The sequence below is a fragment of the Megalobrama amblycephala genome, linkage group LG3 (assembly GCF_018812025.1).
Source record: "Megalobrama amblycephala isolate DHTTF-2021 linkage group LG3, ASM1881202v1, whole genome shotgun sequence".
Taxonomy (NCBI): Eukaryota; Metazoa; Chordata; class Actinopteri; order Cypriniformes; family Xenocyprididae; genus Megalobrama; species Megalobrama amblycephala.
The window spans coordinates 42,307,123-42,326,540 of NC_063046.1; the positions used below are offsets into that span (position 1 = coordinate 42,307,123).

The 19,418-nt window shown below is 37.7% G+C and overlaps 2 protein-coding genes across 7 annotated transcripts in view; both read left to right on the forward strand.

The window, feature by feature from the left end:
- The window catches only part of LOC125265363 (copper chaperone for superoxide dismutase-like), a 40,795-nt gene extending 30,477 nt beyond the window's left edge, over window positions 1–10,318 (forward strand). For 2 of the 3 annotated variants that reach the window (XM_048185507.1, XM_048185508.1), the window contains exons 18-20: window positions 62–740; window positions 1,344–1,416; window positions 1,496–1,560. In XM_048185507.1, the coding sequence (XP_048041464.1) occupies window positions 62–232 (171 nt within the window). In that variant the 3' untranslated portion in view covers window positions 233–740; window positions 1,344–1,416; window positions 1,496–1,560. Of the gene's footprint in view, window positions 1–61; window positions 741–1,343; window positions 1,417–1,495; window positions 1,634–1,726; window positions 1,902–2,113; window positions 2,175–6,414; window positions 6,493–6,815; window positions 6,920–9,576 lie in introns of those variants that run through there. The other variant, XM_048185509.1, reaches the window with a different exon arrangement.
- Window positions 10,319–10,698: 380 nt separating this feature from the next.
- On the forward strand, window positions 10,699–19,113 carry rbm14b (RNA binding motif protein 14b). Of its 4 annotated transcripts, none has more exons than XM_048185511.1 (4): window positions 10,699–10,847; window positions 12,061–12,413; window positions 13,135–14,137; window positions 14,393–19,113. In XM_048185511.1, exons 2-4 carry the CDS (start codon window positions 12,065–12,067, stop codon window positions 14,703–14,705), a joined length of 1,665 nt encoding a protein of 554 aa, XP_048041468.1. In that variant the 5' UTR covers window positions 10,699–10,847; window positions 12,061–12,064; the 3' UTR covers window positions 14,706–19,113. The 4 variants fall into 4 exon arrangements, with proteins under 4 accessions (XP_048041468.1, XP_048041472.1, XP_048041470.1 ...); XM_048185515.1 differs by lacking the exon at window positions 10,699–10,847 and adding an exon at window positions 10,863–10,968; XM_048185513.1 differs by lacking the exon at window positions 10,699–10,847 and adding an exon at window positions 11,020–11,319.
- The last annotated feature ends 305 nt before the right edge of the window (window positions 19,114–19,418 follow it).

Sequence of the window (19,418 nt, forward strand, 5' to 3'; positions counted from 1 at the left end):
CTGGATGGACAAATGAACACTGTATCATTTATGCATATCTTGTCCATTTGTCCTGCTGCAGAACTTCCAGATGTGGTGTGACCTGCGGGAGTTTGAGCAGCGGATGGGATATCGGTATCTCACTCATGAGGCGGACGATGAGCACTGGAGATCCTACGCCCTGGAGAAAGGCCTCAGCTTCCCAGAACATTTAGCAGAAGCAGCAAATGTAGTGCAGAAAACAGCTGTTTAGATTTTATATTAATATAACTGTGAATATTGTATTATATGAACAACTCTGTGAATCTGCTGTGATGTATATCCAAATATTTTCATGTGATATAATGTTTGAGATATTTTTCAATAAAATAAGAAAAAACTAACCTCTTGGTGTTGATGATATGCACCCAACACACACCCTGAAAATCATTACTAGACTAAGTTGGAATAAATGAAAACACTTCTGATTCATTTCTGGCTAACTATCATAACAAAAAGAATTACAAAACTGCTATTTTTATTAAAGTTTTTGGTTAGTTTGTTGATGTTTTATTTTATTCGATTTAATGTTTGTTTAATCAAAGCTAATCCAAAATTATTTGTGCCTCTCCCAGATGTTCATCCGTGACTCTTATTTTGTTACTGACATGTTCTCTTTCCTTAATAGGACTTTTATTTTATTACGTTTTCTGAGCGCGGAACTTCCGCGTACGTCATTGTCAGCGTGCGAACCAGAGATGGACACAAACAGAACAGCGAAGGTTCGAATAATGACTTTAAGATTAATTATTTTAAAAAAAATACTGTTAGGGGTTTAATTACATGTATTAATATGAGGTGTGTTAAATTATTTGTTTACGAATAATATTAGTAGGTCAACTGTAAAAACGTCTTTCATTCAAGTCAAGTTACGTTCATATTATTGTTATCGTGTTATCTTTGATGGCTTGCACAGTTATTTTCCTCTTCATTTTTACATGCTGTTGTACTTCATATTTATTTCGACTTATGAAACTGTCAAAACAGATTCAGGAATATTATGAATATGTCTGGACATTATTATGATTTTTATTGTCTGACATGACAGTATTCTGCAGTGTGACATGCTAAACTTAATCCAAAACTAATCTAAACTTAATATAAATTATCATACATGCTGTTTATTATGAGATTATAATATATAAATATACATATATACTACATTATGTGTATTTTAAAAAAATATATTTGTCACAGATTTAGGTGAACTGAAAAGGGGTGATTTAAATGGTGGAAAAAGATATCTAATAAATATTTAAATATACACTTATTCTTATTCATTCATTAAAAAAAAAAATGTCCATATTATTTGCCTGTTTGCTCAGATTGAGTTTGCGGTGCAGATGTCATGTGACAGCTGTGTTAATGCTGTAAAGGGCGTCTTGGAGAAAGAACCAGGTGAGTCAAGCACAACATGAAATAGTTTTATGTGTCGTGAGACATTATAACATTCATATGTATGTATGTGTGTGTTTAGGAGTGAAATCAGTGCACATAAACCTGGCTAAGGAGGAGGTTCTGGTTGAAACGGCGCTCACCTCTCTACAGGTCCAGAGTCTCATTGAAAGCACAGGCAGACGGGCGGTGCTGAAAGGAATGGGCAGCTCAGAATCAGGTGCGAGCAGAAACGCTCTTAGTGTGAAAGCACAATGTGAACAGCGTGAAACAGGCCTAGTGCTTCTTATCTGTGTGTGTTGTTGTATATTAGACCTGGGCGCTGCCGTGGCGATGGTCAGTGGGGCGGGGCTAGTGCAGGGCGTGGTCCGATTCCTGCAGCTGTCACAGGAACGCTGTTTGATTGACGGAACGATTGACGGGCTGGCGCCTGGAGCACACGGCCTGCATGTGCATGAACTGGGCGATCTCACACAGGATTGCATGAGGTATCATGACCTTTGACCTTTAAATCAAGCATGGCAAGCACCAGTCTGTGTTTGTTATAATGGGTTTAGGAGCATGAAACTCAATGCACACTGAATTTCCTTGTTTATAGCTCAAATCAGATATCAGAATCAAATATTTGCATGCATATGACTTTGTCCTGCACAGTGTTTTCTAAATAATCACAATCATATTTGTGCTCTCTGTCCTTCAGCTGTGGAGATCACTTCAATCCGTTCAGGAAGCAGCATGGAGCTCCTCAGGACTCCGAGAGGGTACATTTAGTTTTGATTTTTTTTTTAGTTATTAGCTTCTTGTTTATGCACAAACATTAATATTAAAATATCCAAAAACCACTAGAACAGTGTTATATATTTTGTTGACTTGTGTACGTACATTATCCCAAATGTTTCCAAGAATGTTTAAATCCAGAGCAATAAGCAATTTTTAACCAGGACATAGGTGTGTCCGACTGTCCGTGCGTCGCCTATCAGTGACGTCATACTCGCATCACCCTCGATTTCCGGTTTTATTTTGTAGAAACCATGGAAACACCAAATATGCTTAAATATATTACATGTTTTATTGGACAAGGGAACAACTGTTTGATTAATTTATAGACAGAAAATGAATTATTGTTATATAGCTCAACACGTTTAATCTTATTGTTTAAATGAAAAAACACTATTTTGTCAAGTAGCTAACATAGCATAACAGTAACATTTTCTCCATCATACAATATGTTTGTATTTAATTGCATGCCATTTATCAGCACAAGCCATCCAGCATTTATTAATATGATATTCTAAAATCGATCTAGCTTACTGCAGTGTGCAACAAGTGTCTCACAGCCTTTGCTCGGCAGCAACACACTCAATTGTATCTAATATGATAAAACAGTGCTGCTTTACCCCACATACGCTTGACTGGAAGAAGTGGAAGCAGTGACTGTGGCATAATAAAAGTTCAGCTGCTCTCGAGACATGTATCGCGATTGTCTCTCATTAGAAATCGCTCCAGCGGCCTCATTCAGCTCCAACTCTGCCTTGCTCTGCTTCATACTACAGTAACATTAATAATCTCATCCATGAACATGATTTCTGCCCGAGTCCTATCGCAATTCTTTTCCACCGGCTGTAAATGTGAAGACGACATCTCCCAGGATTCTGTGCTCAAATTCGGTGTCATCAAGTTACGCATTTGTTTTGAATAGGCGACCTCTAGTGGCGAAAAGTCTACATACTGTGCCTTTAAAGCCTTGGCTACAAAAATTTCCATTGTTATTCACCAAGAAAAATGATTATTGAACACATTCTAAACTTGTGTTACCCCTTTTGTAAAACTTATAGTCAATGATTTTACAGTGTCTAAAATGTCCTAAAAACTATGGCAATACTGTAGTAGAACTAAGAAGTAATGTTTTTTTAATTACTTATTTATATCACTGTTGTAATTTTTATTCATTTATTTATTTACTTATAAATTTTTTTATATATATTATTTTATTTTGAAAACAGTGTATATATATATATATATATATATATATATATATATATATATATATATATATATATATATATATATATATATATATACACTGTTTTCAGAATTATTAGGCAAGCTGATTTTCTGATCATATTTTTTTTCCAAGCACATTTTACCAATTCCAATCCACATCAATCTTAATAACTACTATTAATATTGTTTTTAATCATTTATAAGTGATATATAATTGTTCATGAAGGCTGGAAATGAAAAATGCCTTATATTCAGGTGTGCAGAATTATTAGGCAGGTTTGCTTTTACAGGCAAAATGAGCCAAAAAAAGAGATTTAACTCTTTAATCTGAAAAGTCAAAAATTATTAAATACTCACGAGAAGGACGCAATACTAATGCAATACTAGAATTTGCAAAGTTAAAGCATGACCAAGGGAAAGCAAAATGCTCATGGGGTCAGCGGGGTCATACAAAATCAGGTGGAAAAGAAAAGACACATGATTAACTGCAAAAGATTGAAGAATTAAGGTGAAGAATTAAGTGTGAAACCATCAGGAACCTTTTAGTCTCCAGCGCCACCATTTTCCAGAACTGCAACCTACCTGGAGTCTCCAGAAGTGCAAGGTGTCAGGATCTCAGAGACTTAGGTTAGCTAAAGAATCCTAAAAAATGACCCGCTCTTAATAATAATCACAAGCTGAAATGTTGTGAAATACACGAAGACTGGGTTTTTATAGGCTTTATAGACAGACAGCTTGAGAGTGACTCCTGAAGGACCAGCACCACATCCTCTTGTACCACTGTTTGAAGAATTTATCTTCCAAAATCTGGCAGTAAGGTGTGGGAGTTCACTTTTAGTCCCTCTCTTATCCTGAAATGTCCGTCTTGCAGAGATGGACTAAAAATGATCTTCCAAAACTTACTGCCAGATTCTGGAAGATAAATTCTTCAAACAGTGGTAAAAGAGGATGTGGTGCTGGTCCTTCAGGAGTCACTCTCAATCTGTCTGTCTATAAGGCCTATAAAAACCCTGTCTTCATGTATTTTATAACACTTCAGCTTGTGATTCTTATTAAGAGCGGGTCATTTTTTAGGATTCTTTAGCTAACCTAACTAAGTCTCTGAGACACCTTGCACTTCTGGAGACTCCAGGTAGGTTGCAGTTCTGGAAAATGGTGGCGCTGGAGACTAAAAGGTTCCTGATGGTTTCACACTTAACTCTTCACCTTAATTCTTAACTCTTTTGCAGTTAACATGTGTCTTTTCTTTTCCACCTGTTTTTGTATGACCCCGCTGACCTAATGAGCATTTTGCTGTCCATTGGTCATGCTTTAACTTTGCAATTTCTAGTATTGCATTAGTATTGCGTCCTTCTCGTGAGTATTTAATCATTTTTGACTTTTCAGTCTAAGTTAAATCTCTTTTTTGGCTCATTTTGCCTGTAAAAGCAAACCTGCCTAATAATTCTGCACACCTGAATATAAGGCATTTTTCATTTCCAGCCTTCATGAACAATTATATATCACTTATAAATGATTAAAAACATTATTAATAGTAGTTATTAAGATTGATGTGGATTGAAATTGGTAAAATGTGTTTGGAAAAAAAATATGATCAGAAAGTTAGCTTGCCTAATAATTCTGCACACAGTGTATATATATATATATATATATATATATATATATATATATATATATATATATATATATATATATATATATATATATATATATATATATACACTACCATTCAAAAGTTTGGGGTCAGTAAGATTTGTAATGTTTTAAAAGAAGTATCTTCTGCTCACCAAGCCTGCATTTTTTTTTATTAAAAATACAAACAAAAACAGTAATATTGTGAAATATTATTCCAATTTAAAACAGCTGTTTTCTATGTCAGTATACAGTAAAGTGTAATTTATTCCTGTGATCTATGAAATTTCAGCATCATTACCTCAGTCTTCAGTGTCACATGATCCTTCAGAAATCTAATATGATGATTTGATGCTCAAGAAACATTTATGATTATTATCAATGTTGAAAACAGTTATTTACATTTTTATTTCATGATGCTATGATGAATAGAAAGTTCAAAAGAACAGCATTTGTCTGAAATCTAAATCTTTTGTAACATTAAACACTACCGTTCAAAAGTTTGGGGTCAGTAAGAATTTTTATTTTTGGGGGACAGAAATAAAATTAATCAATACTTTTATTCATCAAGTATGAGTTAAACTGATCAAAAGTTACAGTAAAGACAATTATAATGTTAGAAAATATTCTATTTTAAATAAATGCTGTTCTTTTGAACTTTCTATTCAAAGAATTTTGAAGAAAATTTGTACACAACTCAACATTGATAATAATAATGAATGTTTCTTGAGCATCAAATCATCATATTAGATTGATTTCTGAAGATTGATTTATTTTGTAAGAAGCAACAACAGAATTTTGTATTTTTATTTTTCTATTTTATGCTTTATTTTTATTTATTTTTTACTATTTATTTTGATCATGTTTATTATTATATATATATATAATTTATTTATTATATACATATATACATTTGTTTATGTATTAATAATAAATATATTATATATTTCTAGTGTTTCTAATTATATTTGTATAGATTTTTTAAGAAGCAGTAACAGAATTTTGTATTCTATTTTTTGCTTTAAATATATATATATATATATATATAGAGAGAGAGAGAGAGAGAGAGAGTATACATTTAATGTATTGTATTGATTTATATATTATTCATGTTTCTAATTATATTTATATAGTGTTTGTGTATTAATAATACATGTATTATATATGTATAATGCTTCTAATTATATTTATATAGTTTTTTAAAGAAGCAATGACAGAATTTAGTATTTTCTATTCTTTTTATTTTCATTTTTTGCTTTATTTAGTTTTATATCGACTAACATTGACTCTATAAGGAAAATAAATGGTTGTGGGTAAAGAGGATTGGAGGTCTGGAGTAATGCTGTGACTCTGTCTGCGCTCTAGCATGTTGGTGATCTGGGAAATATTACGGCTGGCCCTGATGGCAGAGCTTCATTCCGGCTAGAAGACTCTCAGATAAAGGTAATAAAGCTATGATTTCAAAATACAGTCCTATGTTGCTTGGAGGTGCTGCCAGTATAAGCAGTCAGGTGTGTGTTTATAAACCCTACAGGGAAGTGTTGGATTCACATATGTAATTATCTAAAGCCTCTGTTATTACGTTAATTGCACTTAGACTAACCTCTGTCACTACATGTATTTCATGGTTACACCTCTCTTTTTACTCTCATATCATTTGAAAATAGTCATGCACTGATTTGTGAAGTTTTTATTTACTCACCAAGGCCAGGTGTTCATTTATGATATGCAATGCTATGATGTTTCTCCTGCTCACTGTTTGACAGGTGTGGGATGTGATTGGTCGATCTCTGGTGGTGGATTCTGGGGAGGATGATTTGGGCCGTGGGAGTCACAAGCTGTCCAAAATAACAGGAAACTCAGGAGAGAGGTGAATTTTATTTGAATAGCTTTTTTCACAACACATTGTTTCAGCGCAGCTTTAATGCTGTTAATGTTGATAATATCTTCATGTCGCATTTAGCAGATTAGAGTTTCCTATAATATAGTTACATTTTGATATGATATAAACAATCGAGCAGTTGAGATTTGCTATGTAGTATATATATTGCTTTAGTGTACTGTGTGTATGCGGATAAAGTTGAATGTACTTACATATCCAACTTTATATACAGAGCTGTGTGCTAATACAGATTACATTTTGCAACTATATAAACAATCAAACAGTTGACATTTGCTATATAGTATCTAATCACTTTACTAAAGTGTACTGCATGTATGCAAATTAAGTTGGATATACTTATATACTTAAAGGGGACCTATTAAGCAAAATTCACTTTTATAAGGTGTTTGAACACAGATGTGCATCCACAGTGTGTGTAAAAAACCAGCCTATAATGATAAAAATCCAACCACTCCTTTTTTTTGTAATCGTCATAAATCATAAGCTCCTCTTATGTAAGAGTATGGTGAAGCCCCGCCCATGACTGACGATGGAATCTGCCCTATCAGCTTAGCTCCTCCCCTGAGTGAGCTGTACACAGTCCGCCATGTTTATCTTCTCGCTAAAGCATTTAACAACAGCATTCAAGCAAGAAATGTATTAAAGCAACTAAAATTATTTAATCAAAAGCAGTGAGTAATTTTCTGTTTTTTTGTTGTTGTTGTTTTGTTCATATTAACAGCATATACAGCAGTAGGTACTGTATATTATGCTGCTGTCACTTTAATACACAGATCTAATATACACATGCAATTTCTTTCCCTGCTGTTTACATTCACAGACATAACCAACTGTTTGTGTGAACTTTGTGTTTTTGACATAACCTTGTGTGTATTTGACAGTTTAAATGCAATAAGACGTAAAAGAGAATTTAGTTCAATACTCACACAACACTCCGTCTGACAGCCAGCTTTCTGTGTGCGTGCTTAGGATGTTGCACTCAAAAAAACGTATATAAGAAGTTTAAACTGTTATGGCTTTAAAACGCATGCAGATAATAACTTTCATGATGAGGAAAAACTGCAACGTCACATTTTGTGGCCACGATAGAGATCATAATCAAAACCAAACACGTTTTGTTAGTATCCGGACCCAATCCGGACCAAGGCACAAGTTGTACAGGCTTCGCCCTCTTCTGGAAAGCAGGATGGGGAGCAGCAGCTCATTTGGATTTAAAGATACATGCACGAAAACAGCATGTTTTTCCTTCCACTCAAAAATGGGCATTTACAACATGGTATAATAAATTATCTGTGGGGTATTTTGAGCTGAAACTTCACAGACACATACTGGGGACACCTGAGACTTATATTACATCTTGTAAAAAGTGGTAAAATAGCTCCCTTTTAAAGGATTAGTTCACTTTGAAATGAAAATTAGCCCAAGCTTTACTCACCCTCAAGCCATCCTAGGTGTATATGACTTTCTTCTTTCTGATGAACATAATCGCAGAAATATTAATAAATATCCTGATGCATCCAAGCTTTATAATGGCAGTGAGCGGGATCAATGAGTATGAGCTGAAGAAAGTGCTTCCATCCACATTCATCCATCATAAATATGTGCTACACCCAGCTCCGGGGGGTTAATAAAGGCCTTCTGAAGTGAAGCTATGCTTTTTTGTAAAATAATTCCCTAGTTATGAAGTAAAATATCTAGCTTCCGCCACACAGCCCTTCCGTATTGAAGTGACGAAGAAAGTGTAAACTGGTGTCACATCAGTAACACTTTTTCCGTAAATTAAATAGTGAAGACGTAGTGTAAGCTTTGTGAACTGCGAGAATTTTACACTTTCTGCGTACATTGAATATGGAAGGCAGCTTGTGCGGAAGCTAGGTATTTTACTTCATAACTTGTTTAAATATGGATATTTTTATTTTTTTTTACACTAAAGCATCGCTTTGTTCAGAAGGCTTTTATTAACCCCCTGGAGCCATGTGGAGTACACATTTATGATGGATGGATGTGGATGGAAGCACTTTCTTCAGCTCATATTAATTGATCCCGCTCACTGCCATTATAAAGCTCAGATGCGTCAGGATATTTATTCATATTTCTGTGATTATGTTCATCAGAAAGAAGAGAGTCATATACACCTAGGATGGCTTGAGGATGAGTAAAGCTTGGACTAATTTTCATTTCAAAGTGAACTAATCTTTTAAGTCATAAGAAACCTGCCACATTGCATTGATTTTATCACATTATTCAAGATTTTATTAAGAATTTTTTATATGGACTGACAATATTACAATAATACTGTCTAGTTCTTAACTGTCATACTTCTTAGTAATGTAATTAATATTGGGTTCTTCTGTGTCTGCTGACTAACTGTGCTTAATCACTGTGTCTGAATAATTTTTTTTTTTTTTTTATCCAGACAAAAACATAATGACAGAGAGCAAAAAGATAAAACACTTCTTCTAATGTCTGTATAATGAGCTGGTTTAAGTGAAGCAGCCACCTTGGTATTTACTCTTAGAGAAATCAAATCCCATTCTGTGCAGAGCTCATTCGCTTGTGTTTCATGTTCCTCAGTGGACTGTGTGTGTTTGCTTAATGTCCGTTCTCTCTCGCTCTTTTCTCAGGCTGGCATGTGGAATCATTGCACGATCGGCTGGTTTGTTTCAGAACCCCAAACAGATTTGTGCCTGTGATGGTGTGACTCTGTGGGAGGAGAGAGATCGGCCCATCGCTGGGAGAGGACGGAAAGTCACTGACGCACTGGCAGCTAATCTGTAATGGGGTGTGAGGATGCGACCTTCACACACGTCAAGGAATGCAGATGGATGTGAAGCACAGATACGGAAGGAACGAGATAAGAGACCAAAAATGTGCCTGTCTGAAGCGGTTATGAATGTAGAGATTCAGGTTGAGATGAGATTCTGAGACAAATTCTGTATCCACATGCTAAAAATACAGAAATCAAACCATGTGTAACTATGTAATATCATATGTAGATGTTGTGGATATATAGCAAAATTTCTCTCAAATTTTGACAGTGATAATTCATTCCGTTATATGTCAGTTTGTCTGATTTTACACATTTCTGCTGTAACTTCAAAATCAAAGTTTAAATTTAGAAAAAAAAAAAAAAATGAGAAAAGTATTACTATACGATGACTGATTTAAAAAATGGAAATGCTTTTTTGATGGGGCAATTTGTAAACCTTTTTAAAAAATCATATCATAAACAGCACTTCTGTAATGACACTTTATCCTCACATTAATCTGAATTTCCCATTAGCTAAGTAATTTGTGTATTGTTTGAAAATATTTTTTGGTAATTGTTGTACAGATAATTGAATAAATAAATAAAATCAAAAGCAACTGTTTAATAATGTTCCCACTAACAAAAACAGACAACAGTGCTATTTTTTTTTTTTTTTTTACATATATTTGATGCCAATAAAAAAAACAAGCATCGGTTTTGACCAAAAAAGCCCAAATTATTAATTTATTGCGCTATGTATCAAAAAAATTACAGTATTTTTCTTTATTAAAAAAAAAAAAAACATACCAGAGTTGCTTACATTACATATCAGATTCAGAGAAGTTAACAAAACTTTACTGAAAGCAGCTAAAAATCTGTGATTAAAAAATGATGTGATTGTACCATGGTGCATTTAAAGTACTTTTTTGCAATATCTCTGCTTGCTTTGACCTAAGTTTTGTTAAACTCCTGTGTAACATAACTAGAAAAACACAAAAATGATGCATAGTGTACAAGCAATGGAGATGCACGCACAGTATGTGTAAGTGAATGCATCAGCATGCGCTCAGTCCTCACTGCTGAAGAATGAGAGCGTTTCTAAAGAACGGAAGTGGACCGACCATTTTGAAACCCCGCACCGCTTAGGTAAGATGGAAGATTTTTTTCCTCTCTATATGCGTTTGTTTTAAGCAATTCCATAATTCATCATATAGGATCAATAGTTAACGATTACCGATGAAACATGGAATGATGTAGCCGAGCCGAGGTGTGATTTAGAGAAAAACGCAAAGGGTTTGGGGGCTCGGGGACACCCAAAAAATCCTCTTAAAATGAGTCATCTAGAGATTTCTTTTGGAAAGAATGAATAGTAAATATGCACACACATACAATGGAAATACAAAACTGTGTCGCTGCATCGCAGACGTTTGTGTTGTTAATGACGGAAGAGATTCGGGAGTGTTTTGTAAACATCTGGTGTCAGAAATGTTACATTCAGTAAATCACTCGACACGCGCTACTCGTGTAGTTGACGCCTGAGCGCTATAAAGAGAACGGCGAGTCAGCGTTTCTCACATTTATACGTCCGAGCGTTCGTTTAAATGGGTTCATAAGATTTGTAAGTGTTAAAAGAATTCAGTTATCCTTTAATATGTGATGTTTGTGTGTGTTCTCGTTCCGTGAGCTGTTACATTGAGGAAGTGAACGTGTTTGCACTGCGTCACCAGATTGCTGTGGCTTTGTCACAGCAACTAATTCATTTATGCTGAATAAATGTTTCCTTGATATATTCCATTGTTTTTCGTGTGCTGAATAATTTACGTTGTTAACGTGCTATGATGACTAATTTTAATTAAACGTGATATGTATTTTTAAGATATTGTTTTGAAAAACACCGTGTCATCTTTACCTTAGGACTTTTGTTTGTCACGTCAAACAAATTAACACATGTTGTTTTCACTAAGGATAAACCATTATGTAACTATTGTTCTTCAAGCCTGTATAAATCTATGCATTATTTCCTCCAAATAATGGGAAATGATGCTAAAAAAAAGTTCAAAACGACACTGTTGTTGTTTTGGGGACATGTCTGAATAGCATGGTATTACCATAGCAGTACCTCGGTATTGTATGAAACACCTGTGTACGATAGTCATTCACTAACATCATGGTATTTATTTCAGATTACTATAAGACTGTGATGGAATAATATTTAATATTGATGCCATCACTGTACCATGCTACAGCTACATTTTGTAAGGGAATACTTACCCCTTACTTTTCAAATTGTACTTACACACGTTTTTATGTACTTGTCTGATATGTCAATTATTGAAAAATCGTCTTTCACTCATTTCAGCACAATGGATAAGGGCCACACGGTTAAGCTTTTCGTGGGGAATCTGGCCCTGGATACCACACAAGAAGAACTGTCAGCCATCTTTGAGTCATACGGCCAGGTTGTTAGCTGTAGCGTTTTGAGGCAGTTTGCCTTCGTACACCTGCAAGGAGAGGGTGCTGCTGAACGTGCCATCCGGGAGCTCAATGGCCGAGAGTTTAAAGGTCGTAACCTCGTGGTCGAAGAGTCCCGAGGACGCCCACTCCACTCGACGAAGGTGTTTGTGGGTAATCTGAGTAGTATGTGCACCACAGAAGACCTGCAGGAGCTGTTTCAGACCTTTGGGAAAGTTTTGGAGTGCGATAAGGTGAAAGGTAAGAGATTATCAAGTAGTTGCAAATGGGTAGCCAACCCTGCTCATGGAGGGATACCATCCTTCAGAGTTCAGCTACAACCCTAATCAAATTCACCTGAACCAACTTCAAAATAAACAGGCAGCTGTGTTGGACCAAGGTTGGAACTGAAGTCTGCAGTAAGGTAGCTCTTCAAGAGCTGGTTTGGCTACCACTGATTTAAAGTGGTGTTTGTGGGTAATCTGAATAATGACACTTTTGTCTTCTGCTTTATAGCTGAATCATTTTTCTTCCAAAACTTATGAAGTTTACAGTATCAACAACACTGTTATTGAACTAAATTGGATCAACATTGAACTGTCTGAACCTGAATAACAACACTCTTGTCTTCAGTAGAACTGCTTATAGATTTGAACTTGTTCCATAATGAATTAACTTTACACAGTTATTGAACTGATATAAATCATCACTGAGCTGAATAATGACACTTATTTTGCTACAGCTACTTTAAAGCAGAATTTGAACTTGTTTCATATTTGAAGTTTGTATCATTAATTCTGATACTTTCCTGTTTATTATTGTGAAGCTGCTATGAATATTTTTTTATTGTATAAAGTGCTATAAATAATAAAGGTGACTTGACTTAAAATATGTGTTAGAGCTTATGCAGGGCACCACATGGTTTTGCATTATTGTACCATTTAATAGCTGGACCCCATAATAATAAGATTTTCTTCTGCAGGTTATGCTTTTGTACACATGGAGAACAAGGAGGATGCGCTGCAGGCTATTGAGGCGTTGCATGGGACTTCTTTCAAAGGACGACCACTATCCGTGGAGCTGTCCAAAGTTCAGCCAAGTAAGCAGGCTCCAACTGGGAAAATCCCATGTGTGAGCTGCGGAAAACAGGGTCACTATGCAGGTGAATGCCCAGCTGGCAAGCCCACCCTGGAGCAGTACCAGAGCCAAGCAGCCGTGTTAGCCGCTGCCGCTGCTGCAGCTGCCGGCCTTCCGCTGCAGGTTCAACAGAGTGTCCACAATTCCGTATACAACACCTCAACTTTTGACCCCACCTATGCTGCTTTGACTGGTCTTACAGCGGCTGGTGCAAGGGCGGAAGGTGGAACAGCGGTGGCACCAGCGGTCTATGGAGCACTAGCTAGTCAAGTGTATGGAACGGTGGCCAATCAGCTCTACAGTGGGACAGTTGCAAGCCAGGCACTGAACAACAGTGCTGCTGCAGCTGCCGCACAAATGTATGGCTCTGTTAACCCAACTCTCTATGGGCAGATGACAAGTGGCGCAGTCGCAGCCGCCGCAGCTGCCGCTGCTGCATATGGTCCACAGGTTTACACGCCCGCTGTAGCAAATCCAGTGTTCCTAGCTGCAGCGCCGAGCATGGAGGTGCCAGCAGGTACTGCTGTTAACCCAGCTTATACGGTAGCACCGGCTCTCTACAGCGCTACCCCAGCTTATGGGGCTCTAGGGGCAGCTGACACAGCAGCTTTCTTTGAGGCAGCAAGGGCACACTACTTTGCACAAGGACAGCAAGTGCTAGCTGAACAGCAACAGGCTAGCTCAAAGTCTGGAGAGAGGGACCGGAGTCCACTAAGAAGATCTGCCCCACTACTGCCAGACCCTGTTATGAAACCATTTATGTACCAGAGGGCCAAGCGCAGAGCCTTGTTGCCCACACCTGCAGGTCGAGAGGAAGCCGCTGCACAGGAGGACGACCCTATAGCCAGGTAAAGACACGTACTAAATGATTACAGCAAAAGTTTGTAAATTTCCAAATGTTGGCTTTTTAGTACTGATTTACAGTGGTGGTTATGTGTGTGTGTGTGTGTTGTATGCGTGTAAATGTGTTTCTGTGTTTGTGTTTCTCTACCTGTCTAATTGTCTATACATCTATTTGTATATGCATGTCTATGTGATTTCTGTCTCTCTTTTCCTGTCTGCGTGGATGTGCATGTGTGTTTTCTCTCCTCCTTTTCTCCCAGATACTACGCGGAATACTACCAGCAGTACCAGCAGCTGCAGCAATATCCACAGTACCAGTATGCGTACCCACCTCCCAACCACCTTGCAGCGATGTCCGCGCTGCAGACTCTGCCTGGTGTCCCCACTCAGCAGGTGGCAACGCTCGACTCCCTCAGGCCAGTGCTGCCCGCCGCCCCCGTGCCTGCCGCTGCTGCCATCGCCATGGCAACACCTCGCGTGTATGAGCCACCGCCGATTCCGCCGTCGCACAAGGAGCCCCTCCTCCGCCGCCCCGAACTCGCCCTACACACCCCTGAAACACCCTTCCGATAGTGTGCTCCACGTCCTCTCTGCCTCTCCTTTCCTTGTGCTGCGTGTGTGTGTGTGTCAGAAAGAAACCACAGGTGTATGTTTGACGTGTGTGCGCTTGGGTTGAAGATGGTGGCTGTGTCAGTTTTAACTATAGACTGGAGTCTCTAACCTTGGTTCTGATCTCACACACACCCAGTGTAGTCAGGGCTGAAAAGGGAAACCGCATGCTCTCATTCCTGCACACTTAACCAATATAACACATTGTCTGTTTAAAGAAACCTTCAATCTATAGCCAATTAGTTTTGAGGGGTAGATTAGGCACTAGCCATGATGCTTTTTAACTTTTATATTCTTAAGTGTTTGTAGTCTATGAATGAATACTCAACTTGATCTTTTTAAATATTGCTTGATTATAGTTATATGAACTTTAACAGTTTACACATTCATTTTGTTATTAAGATATTAGATTTCAGTGCATTTAAATACGTTGAATGTATGTTTACTCCAAAGGTGTGTGAAGTGTAGGACCAGGGTTGGAAAGTATTTTTCACATCTTTGTGTTTCTTGTTTTTCTCTGGGACTGGTATAGTGTGTATGCTTTCCATTGGTTGACACAACAGGAGAGAAGCGACCTCGATCCTCACGCACATACATACGCATCCCTTACACCTCAGATGGGAGAAACTTTAGTGATGACCTATAACCCCACCCTTCCATCCCTGTCCACCCATCCTGAAAGCTGAAAGACACTGTGACTTCTCTCCCCACCAACTTTAATGTAGCTACTTCCATAGATATGGTGATGTATGGGCAACCAATCAGAGGAAGGTTTAGCTAGTCAGCTTTTGCTGGGATCTGTCTTATGGGAGCGTCTCTATGCTCACCAACTTAACTGCCATGATGCATTGTAGAATCTGTTTTTGTAAGTGTCTTTTATTATTGCTATCATGTTTTTATAAACAGTGATAAGGGATTCACGTATCATTTTAAAGAGTCATACTCTTTTTAATTTTTAACTTTTGTTTACAGCTATAAGAGAGAGTTCTTTCTTGTGGCTTTTTCACAATGATTGTTTATAGCCAAAATTCTCATTTTTCTAGAAAAACAGCCAAAATCATAAGTAGCCTATGATTCTTATGCCTTAGTAGAGAAATGTATTCAAGTTTGCTATTTTTTTATCTGTAGTCTTATAATGTGAAACTGGATTAAGGCTACACGAAAGTGCTGTATTTCTGTGGTGCTGTGATTTGGGATTAAATGAATTGGGAGATTCCTATCAGTTTCTTTCAGTCTTCCTGCTCATTTCGCTGCTGCAACTCCATAGATGACCCTCACTGCATCTCTCCATCTCTCTTTGCATCTGCCTCTCATTTAGTGACAGTATTTCATTTGTTTACCATGCCCCTGTTTGCACCTTCGTGCTAAGGATGCCAGTGTGTGAATGTGATCTTAGAAAACGTTTTGCATCGACATTCATGTCTGTAGTATCTATCACAGTAATTGTTTTTTTTGCCTCAAGTGTTCTCAGAAGAGAAGACTTAAAGATCTGTACATGATCTTTACTGACTATAACAAGCCTTCAAATAAAGAGCCTGCCTGATCATTTACAGAGGAAACTCAAGAGCTTTTGCTTGGAGCTTTAGCTATTCTTGCCTTTTGATGTTTCATGATTGTTTTTCCTTTGTGAAACGACCAGACTCGTATGAATCGGAGCCCCGAAAAGAAGCTAAAGGACTAGAGACTGATCCCAATCTCACCCCTGTCACTATGGATGGGGTAAGTCTGGGGGCAACCCCACTCTATACCCCCCAGCTGCACACACCATACCAAACCCCTTCCCCAGGAGCAGCAAAATCTTCAGCCAAGCTTTTGGTACTTTTTAACCACCCATAGTACCCATGCAGCTTCTTTAACAGTGTGGTACAATGATGACTATGCTTTTATGACGCAAGCATTTTGTAAAACATTTTCATGTGTGAGTGTCAGGAGGCACCCACACTGTAAAACCATTTTACAATCCCTTTTCTGATATTTTTACATGATGGGGCTGCAAATGTAAATTCAAGATATCTCCCACAAGGCTTCGCTCGCATCTGCTTCCATTGTGCATGTTTCTTTTTTATTTCTTGTTACACCCCCCAAAATCAAACGCTTTCTGATGTGACTGTTCCAACTAAACTAGGTCCCTACGGAACTGTGGACACCATAAGCAGTGCTGGTATGGGGGGAAGAAAGTTAGCGTCGCGCAATGAACGGGAAGGTCTCTCTGACTCCATTCAGGTAAACGCACTGCGCCTCGCCCCCTTTCAACCTGTCGTCCTCCCTGATAGCGTTTGCGCCTGACCGTGTATCCGCTGTATTTCTCCTCACCACCACCCCACCCCTCTTGTAGATTCCTCACCTCTCGTCACCATTGCTGTAGCCAATGGGGTTCTCTAAACACCAGTATTATGCTACTATCTGTCACTGCCAAAAGGGGTGGCGGCGGGGGTGACCATTTACTGCTTCTGTGGTTAGTGTGTCTCGGTAATGGGTTGGTGCTTGGTGCTCTAATAATTGATCTGTTGGTTTAGCTTTGGAGAGAATGTGGTGATAGTGTGTCCAAAAGTGTCTGAATGAATGTAATTATTTTTCACTGCATAAGAGATTGCATAAAACATAAAACAAGTTAGCAGGGGTGGCTGATAAAGGTCTGTGACAAAGGTGAGTGCTTGCTAGTCAAACTACTTGTAGGCTTGGCAGATGTGGACCTTGCTCAAGAGTTCCTCCAGTATCATCGACCTCACGTGGCCCCCATTCCATGTGCATTTTTAGTTTGTTTATTTGATTTAACCCCTGCCCCCCAGGCTTTCTCGAGTCTACTCGCCGTTAACGCCCAACTCACCGCCGCCCTCGCCGCATCCCCAGTGCTAATTGTTACGTTTGTTCAGTGTTAACCACTGCTTGAACGCATCCCCAAAAGCTCTTTGACTAGACACAAGGCACTGGCCAATATTTTAGTTGCAAGACTCTCATTTGGACTCAGTGACACTGGCATCCCTTATCTTGGAGGGCAGTGCTTGACTGTGATAAATTGCTGAGTCAAAACCCAGCATATCATTCTTATAATAAATCTCTGCTTTTGCCTACTAGATTGACAGTAGGCAAAGTCATCCCAAATAATTAGGGTTTACCCAGTTTTTTTGTCAGATTAAAAGACATTGTAATCTTAAAGCTACATTGTGTTACCTGTTCAAATGAGAGTCTGATATTATGATGTTTGTTTGAAATAGCTGAATGTACTGTAAGTAGGTAGCACAATTTAGATTACATACCTGGTAGAGGAATGTCCTATAAAAAAAAAAAACACTGCTGAACCTAAGCTGCCTGAGGGTTACTTGCAGGACCTTTCCTCCAGAGGGAGCATGATAGTGAAGTGTGGTTTATCTCACTAGAAGGTGCTGTTGTTCTTGATTTTACAGCCACATGAGGTGATGATGATTCTTTCCTATACCAAAACATGCCAAGACATCTAGCATCTTCACATGCATTGTCACATACATCTGCATTGATTTTTGTGTGTCAGTGGAAGCAAGTCCATAGTGGCCATTTACCTTTGCCTGTAGAAATGAAGGAATAAGGACTAGATTATTTAAATTTTAGATCATATTCTGTAGGGTGAGGAACTGTCTATTACCTGAAATAAGATATGGATGTTATTCGGAGACAGAGGATCCATGGTACTCTCAATGTCAATGGTATGAAGGTCTTTGACATGCAGATATTTGTGGTTGACAGATTTCTGTGATGTCTGTGGCATCCGTTAATGATAACAGATGTCTGTGGCAGATAGATATCAGCGGTGTTTGAGAGGAACCTTCCATTCAGGATCTCAGTTCTGTAATATCAAATGAATCCCTCACCTTCTCCAACATACATTTTCTGCTTAAATCTCTTTGAATCTAAATGGTATACGCTCCACAATTTCCATGGATAACAGAATGCTCTCTCTGACTACTTCCTCCCTTGATATCGTCACCCTTCTTGCACAAACCGGACAATAACAATAACACAATTTCTAAGGGGTGTGTCCTATTTATATTTAGAAAGCTCCGCTCCAGTATTTTCTTTTGTTTTTCATTCTTTCCTTTTTATTTTTTAGGGATCTTTTTTTAATCCCTTTATAAGTATACCCTTACTGAGTGTAAAGGAAACTCCAGTACTCATTTTTATAACTCATGTATGAAACAAGAATAATTTCTATTGCAGGTGATACGATATGAGCTGGTCGTAATGTTTTTATCACCTTCTAATGAATATATGCATGATTTGTTATTGTGTGTATATTGCAAAAAAACCTTGCGGTAAAATGTACTCTCCTACACCAGCTTCTGCATGAACACTGATTTGCATCGCATGCTTACTGCAATAAACTAGTACTATGACAGCATCTGTTATGTTGTGCTCGTTTTCTTGTCATAACTTTAAAGAATGATTTCTTGTTTAGGAAGTAAATTATTGCTTGCAAAACAATCAAACAAAAAATTTACATTTTTCCATAAGTATTCTTATAACCTTATAACCTATTACAGACTGGTTTCTGTTTGATCTAAATGTGATAGCACAACTGTGTGTAGTAATTTATGTACAGCAAAGGTACAGACATTACTTTTTATTAAGGGGGAAACGGGCCTGGGAACTGCTTGTGCATCTATTTTCAATCTATAGCTGTTAGCTGGATGTTTTTAAACTGGC

Bases quoted from the DNA above. Each gene is read 5' to 3' on its own strand.
- rbm14b (XM_048185511.1), top strand. From the start codon at position 12,065: ATGGATAAGGGCCACACGGTTAAGCTTTTCGTGGGGAATCTGGCCCTG. The intron at 12,414-13,134 runs GTAAGAGATTAT...TTTCTTCTGCAG, and splicing joins GGAGTGCGATAAGGTGAAAG to GTTATGCTTTTGTACACATG. The intron at 14,138-14,392 runs GTAAAGACACGT...CTTTTCTCCCAG, and splicing joins GAGGACGACCCTATAGCCAG to ATACTACGCGGAATACTACC.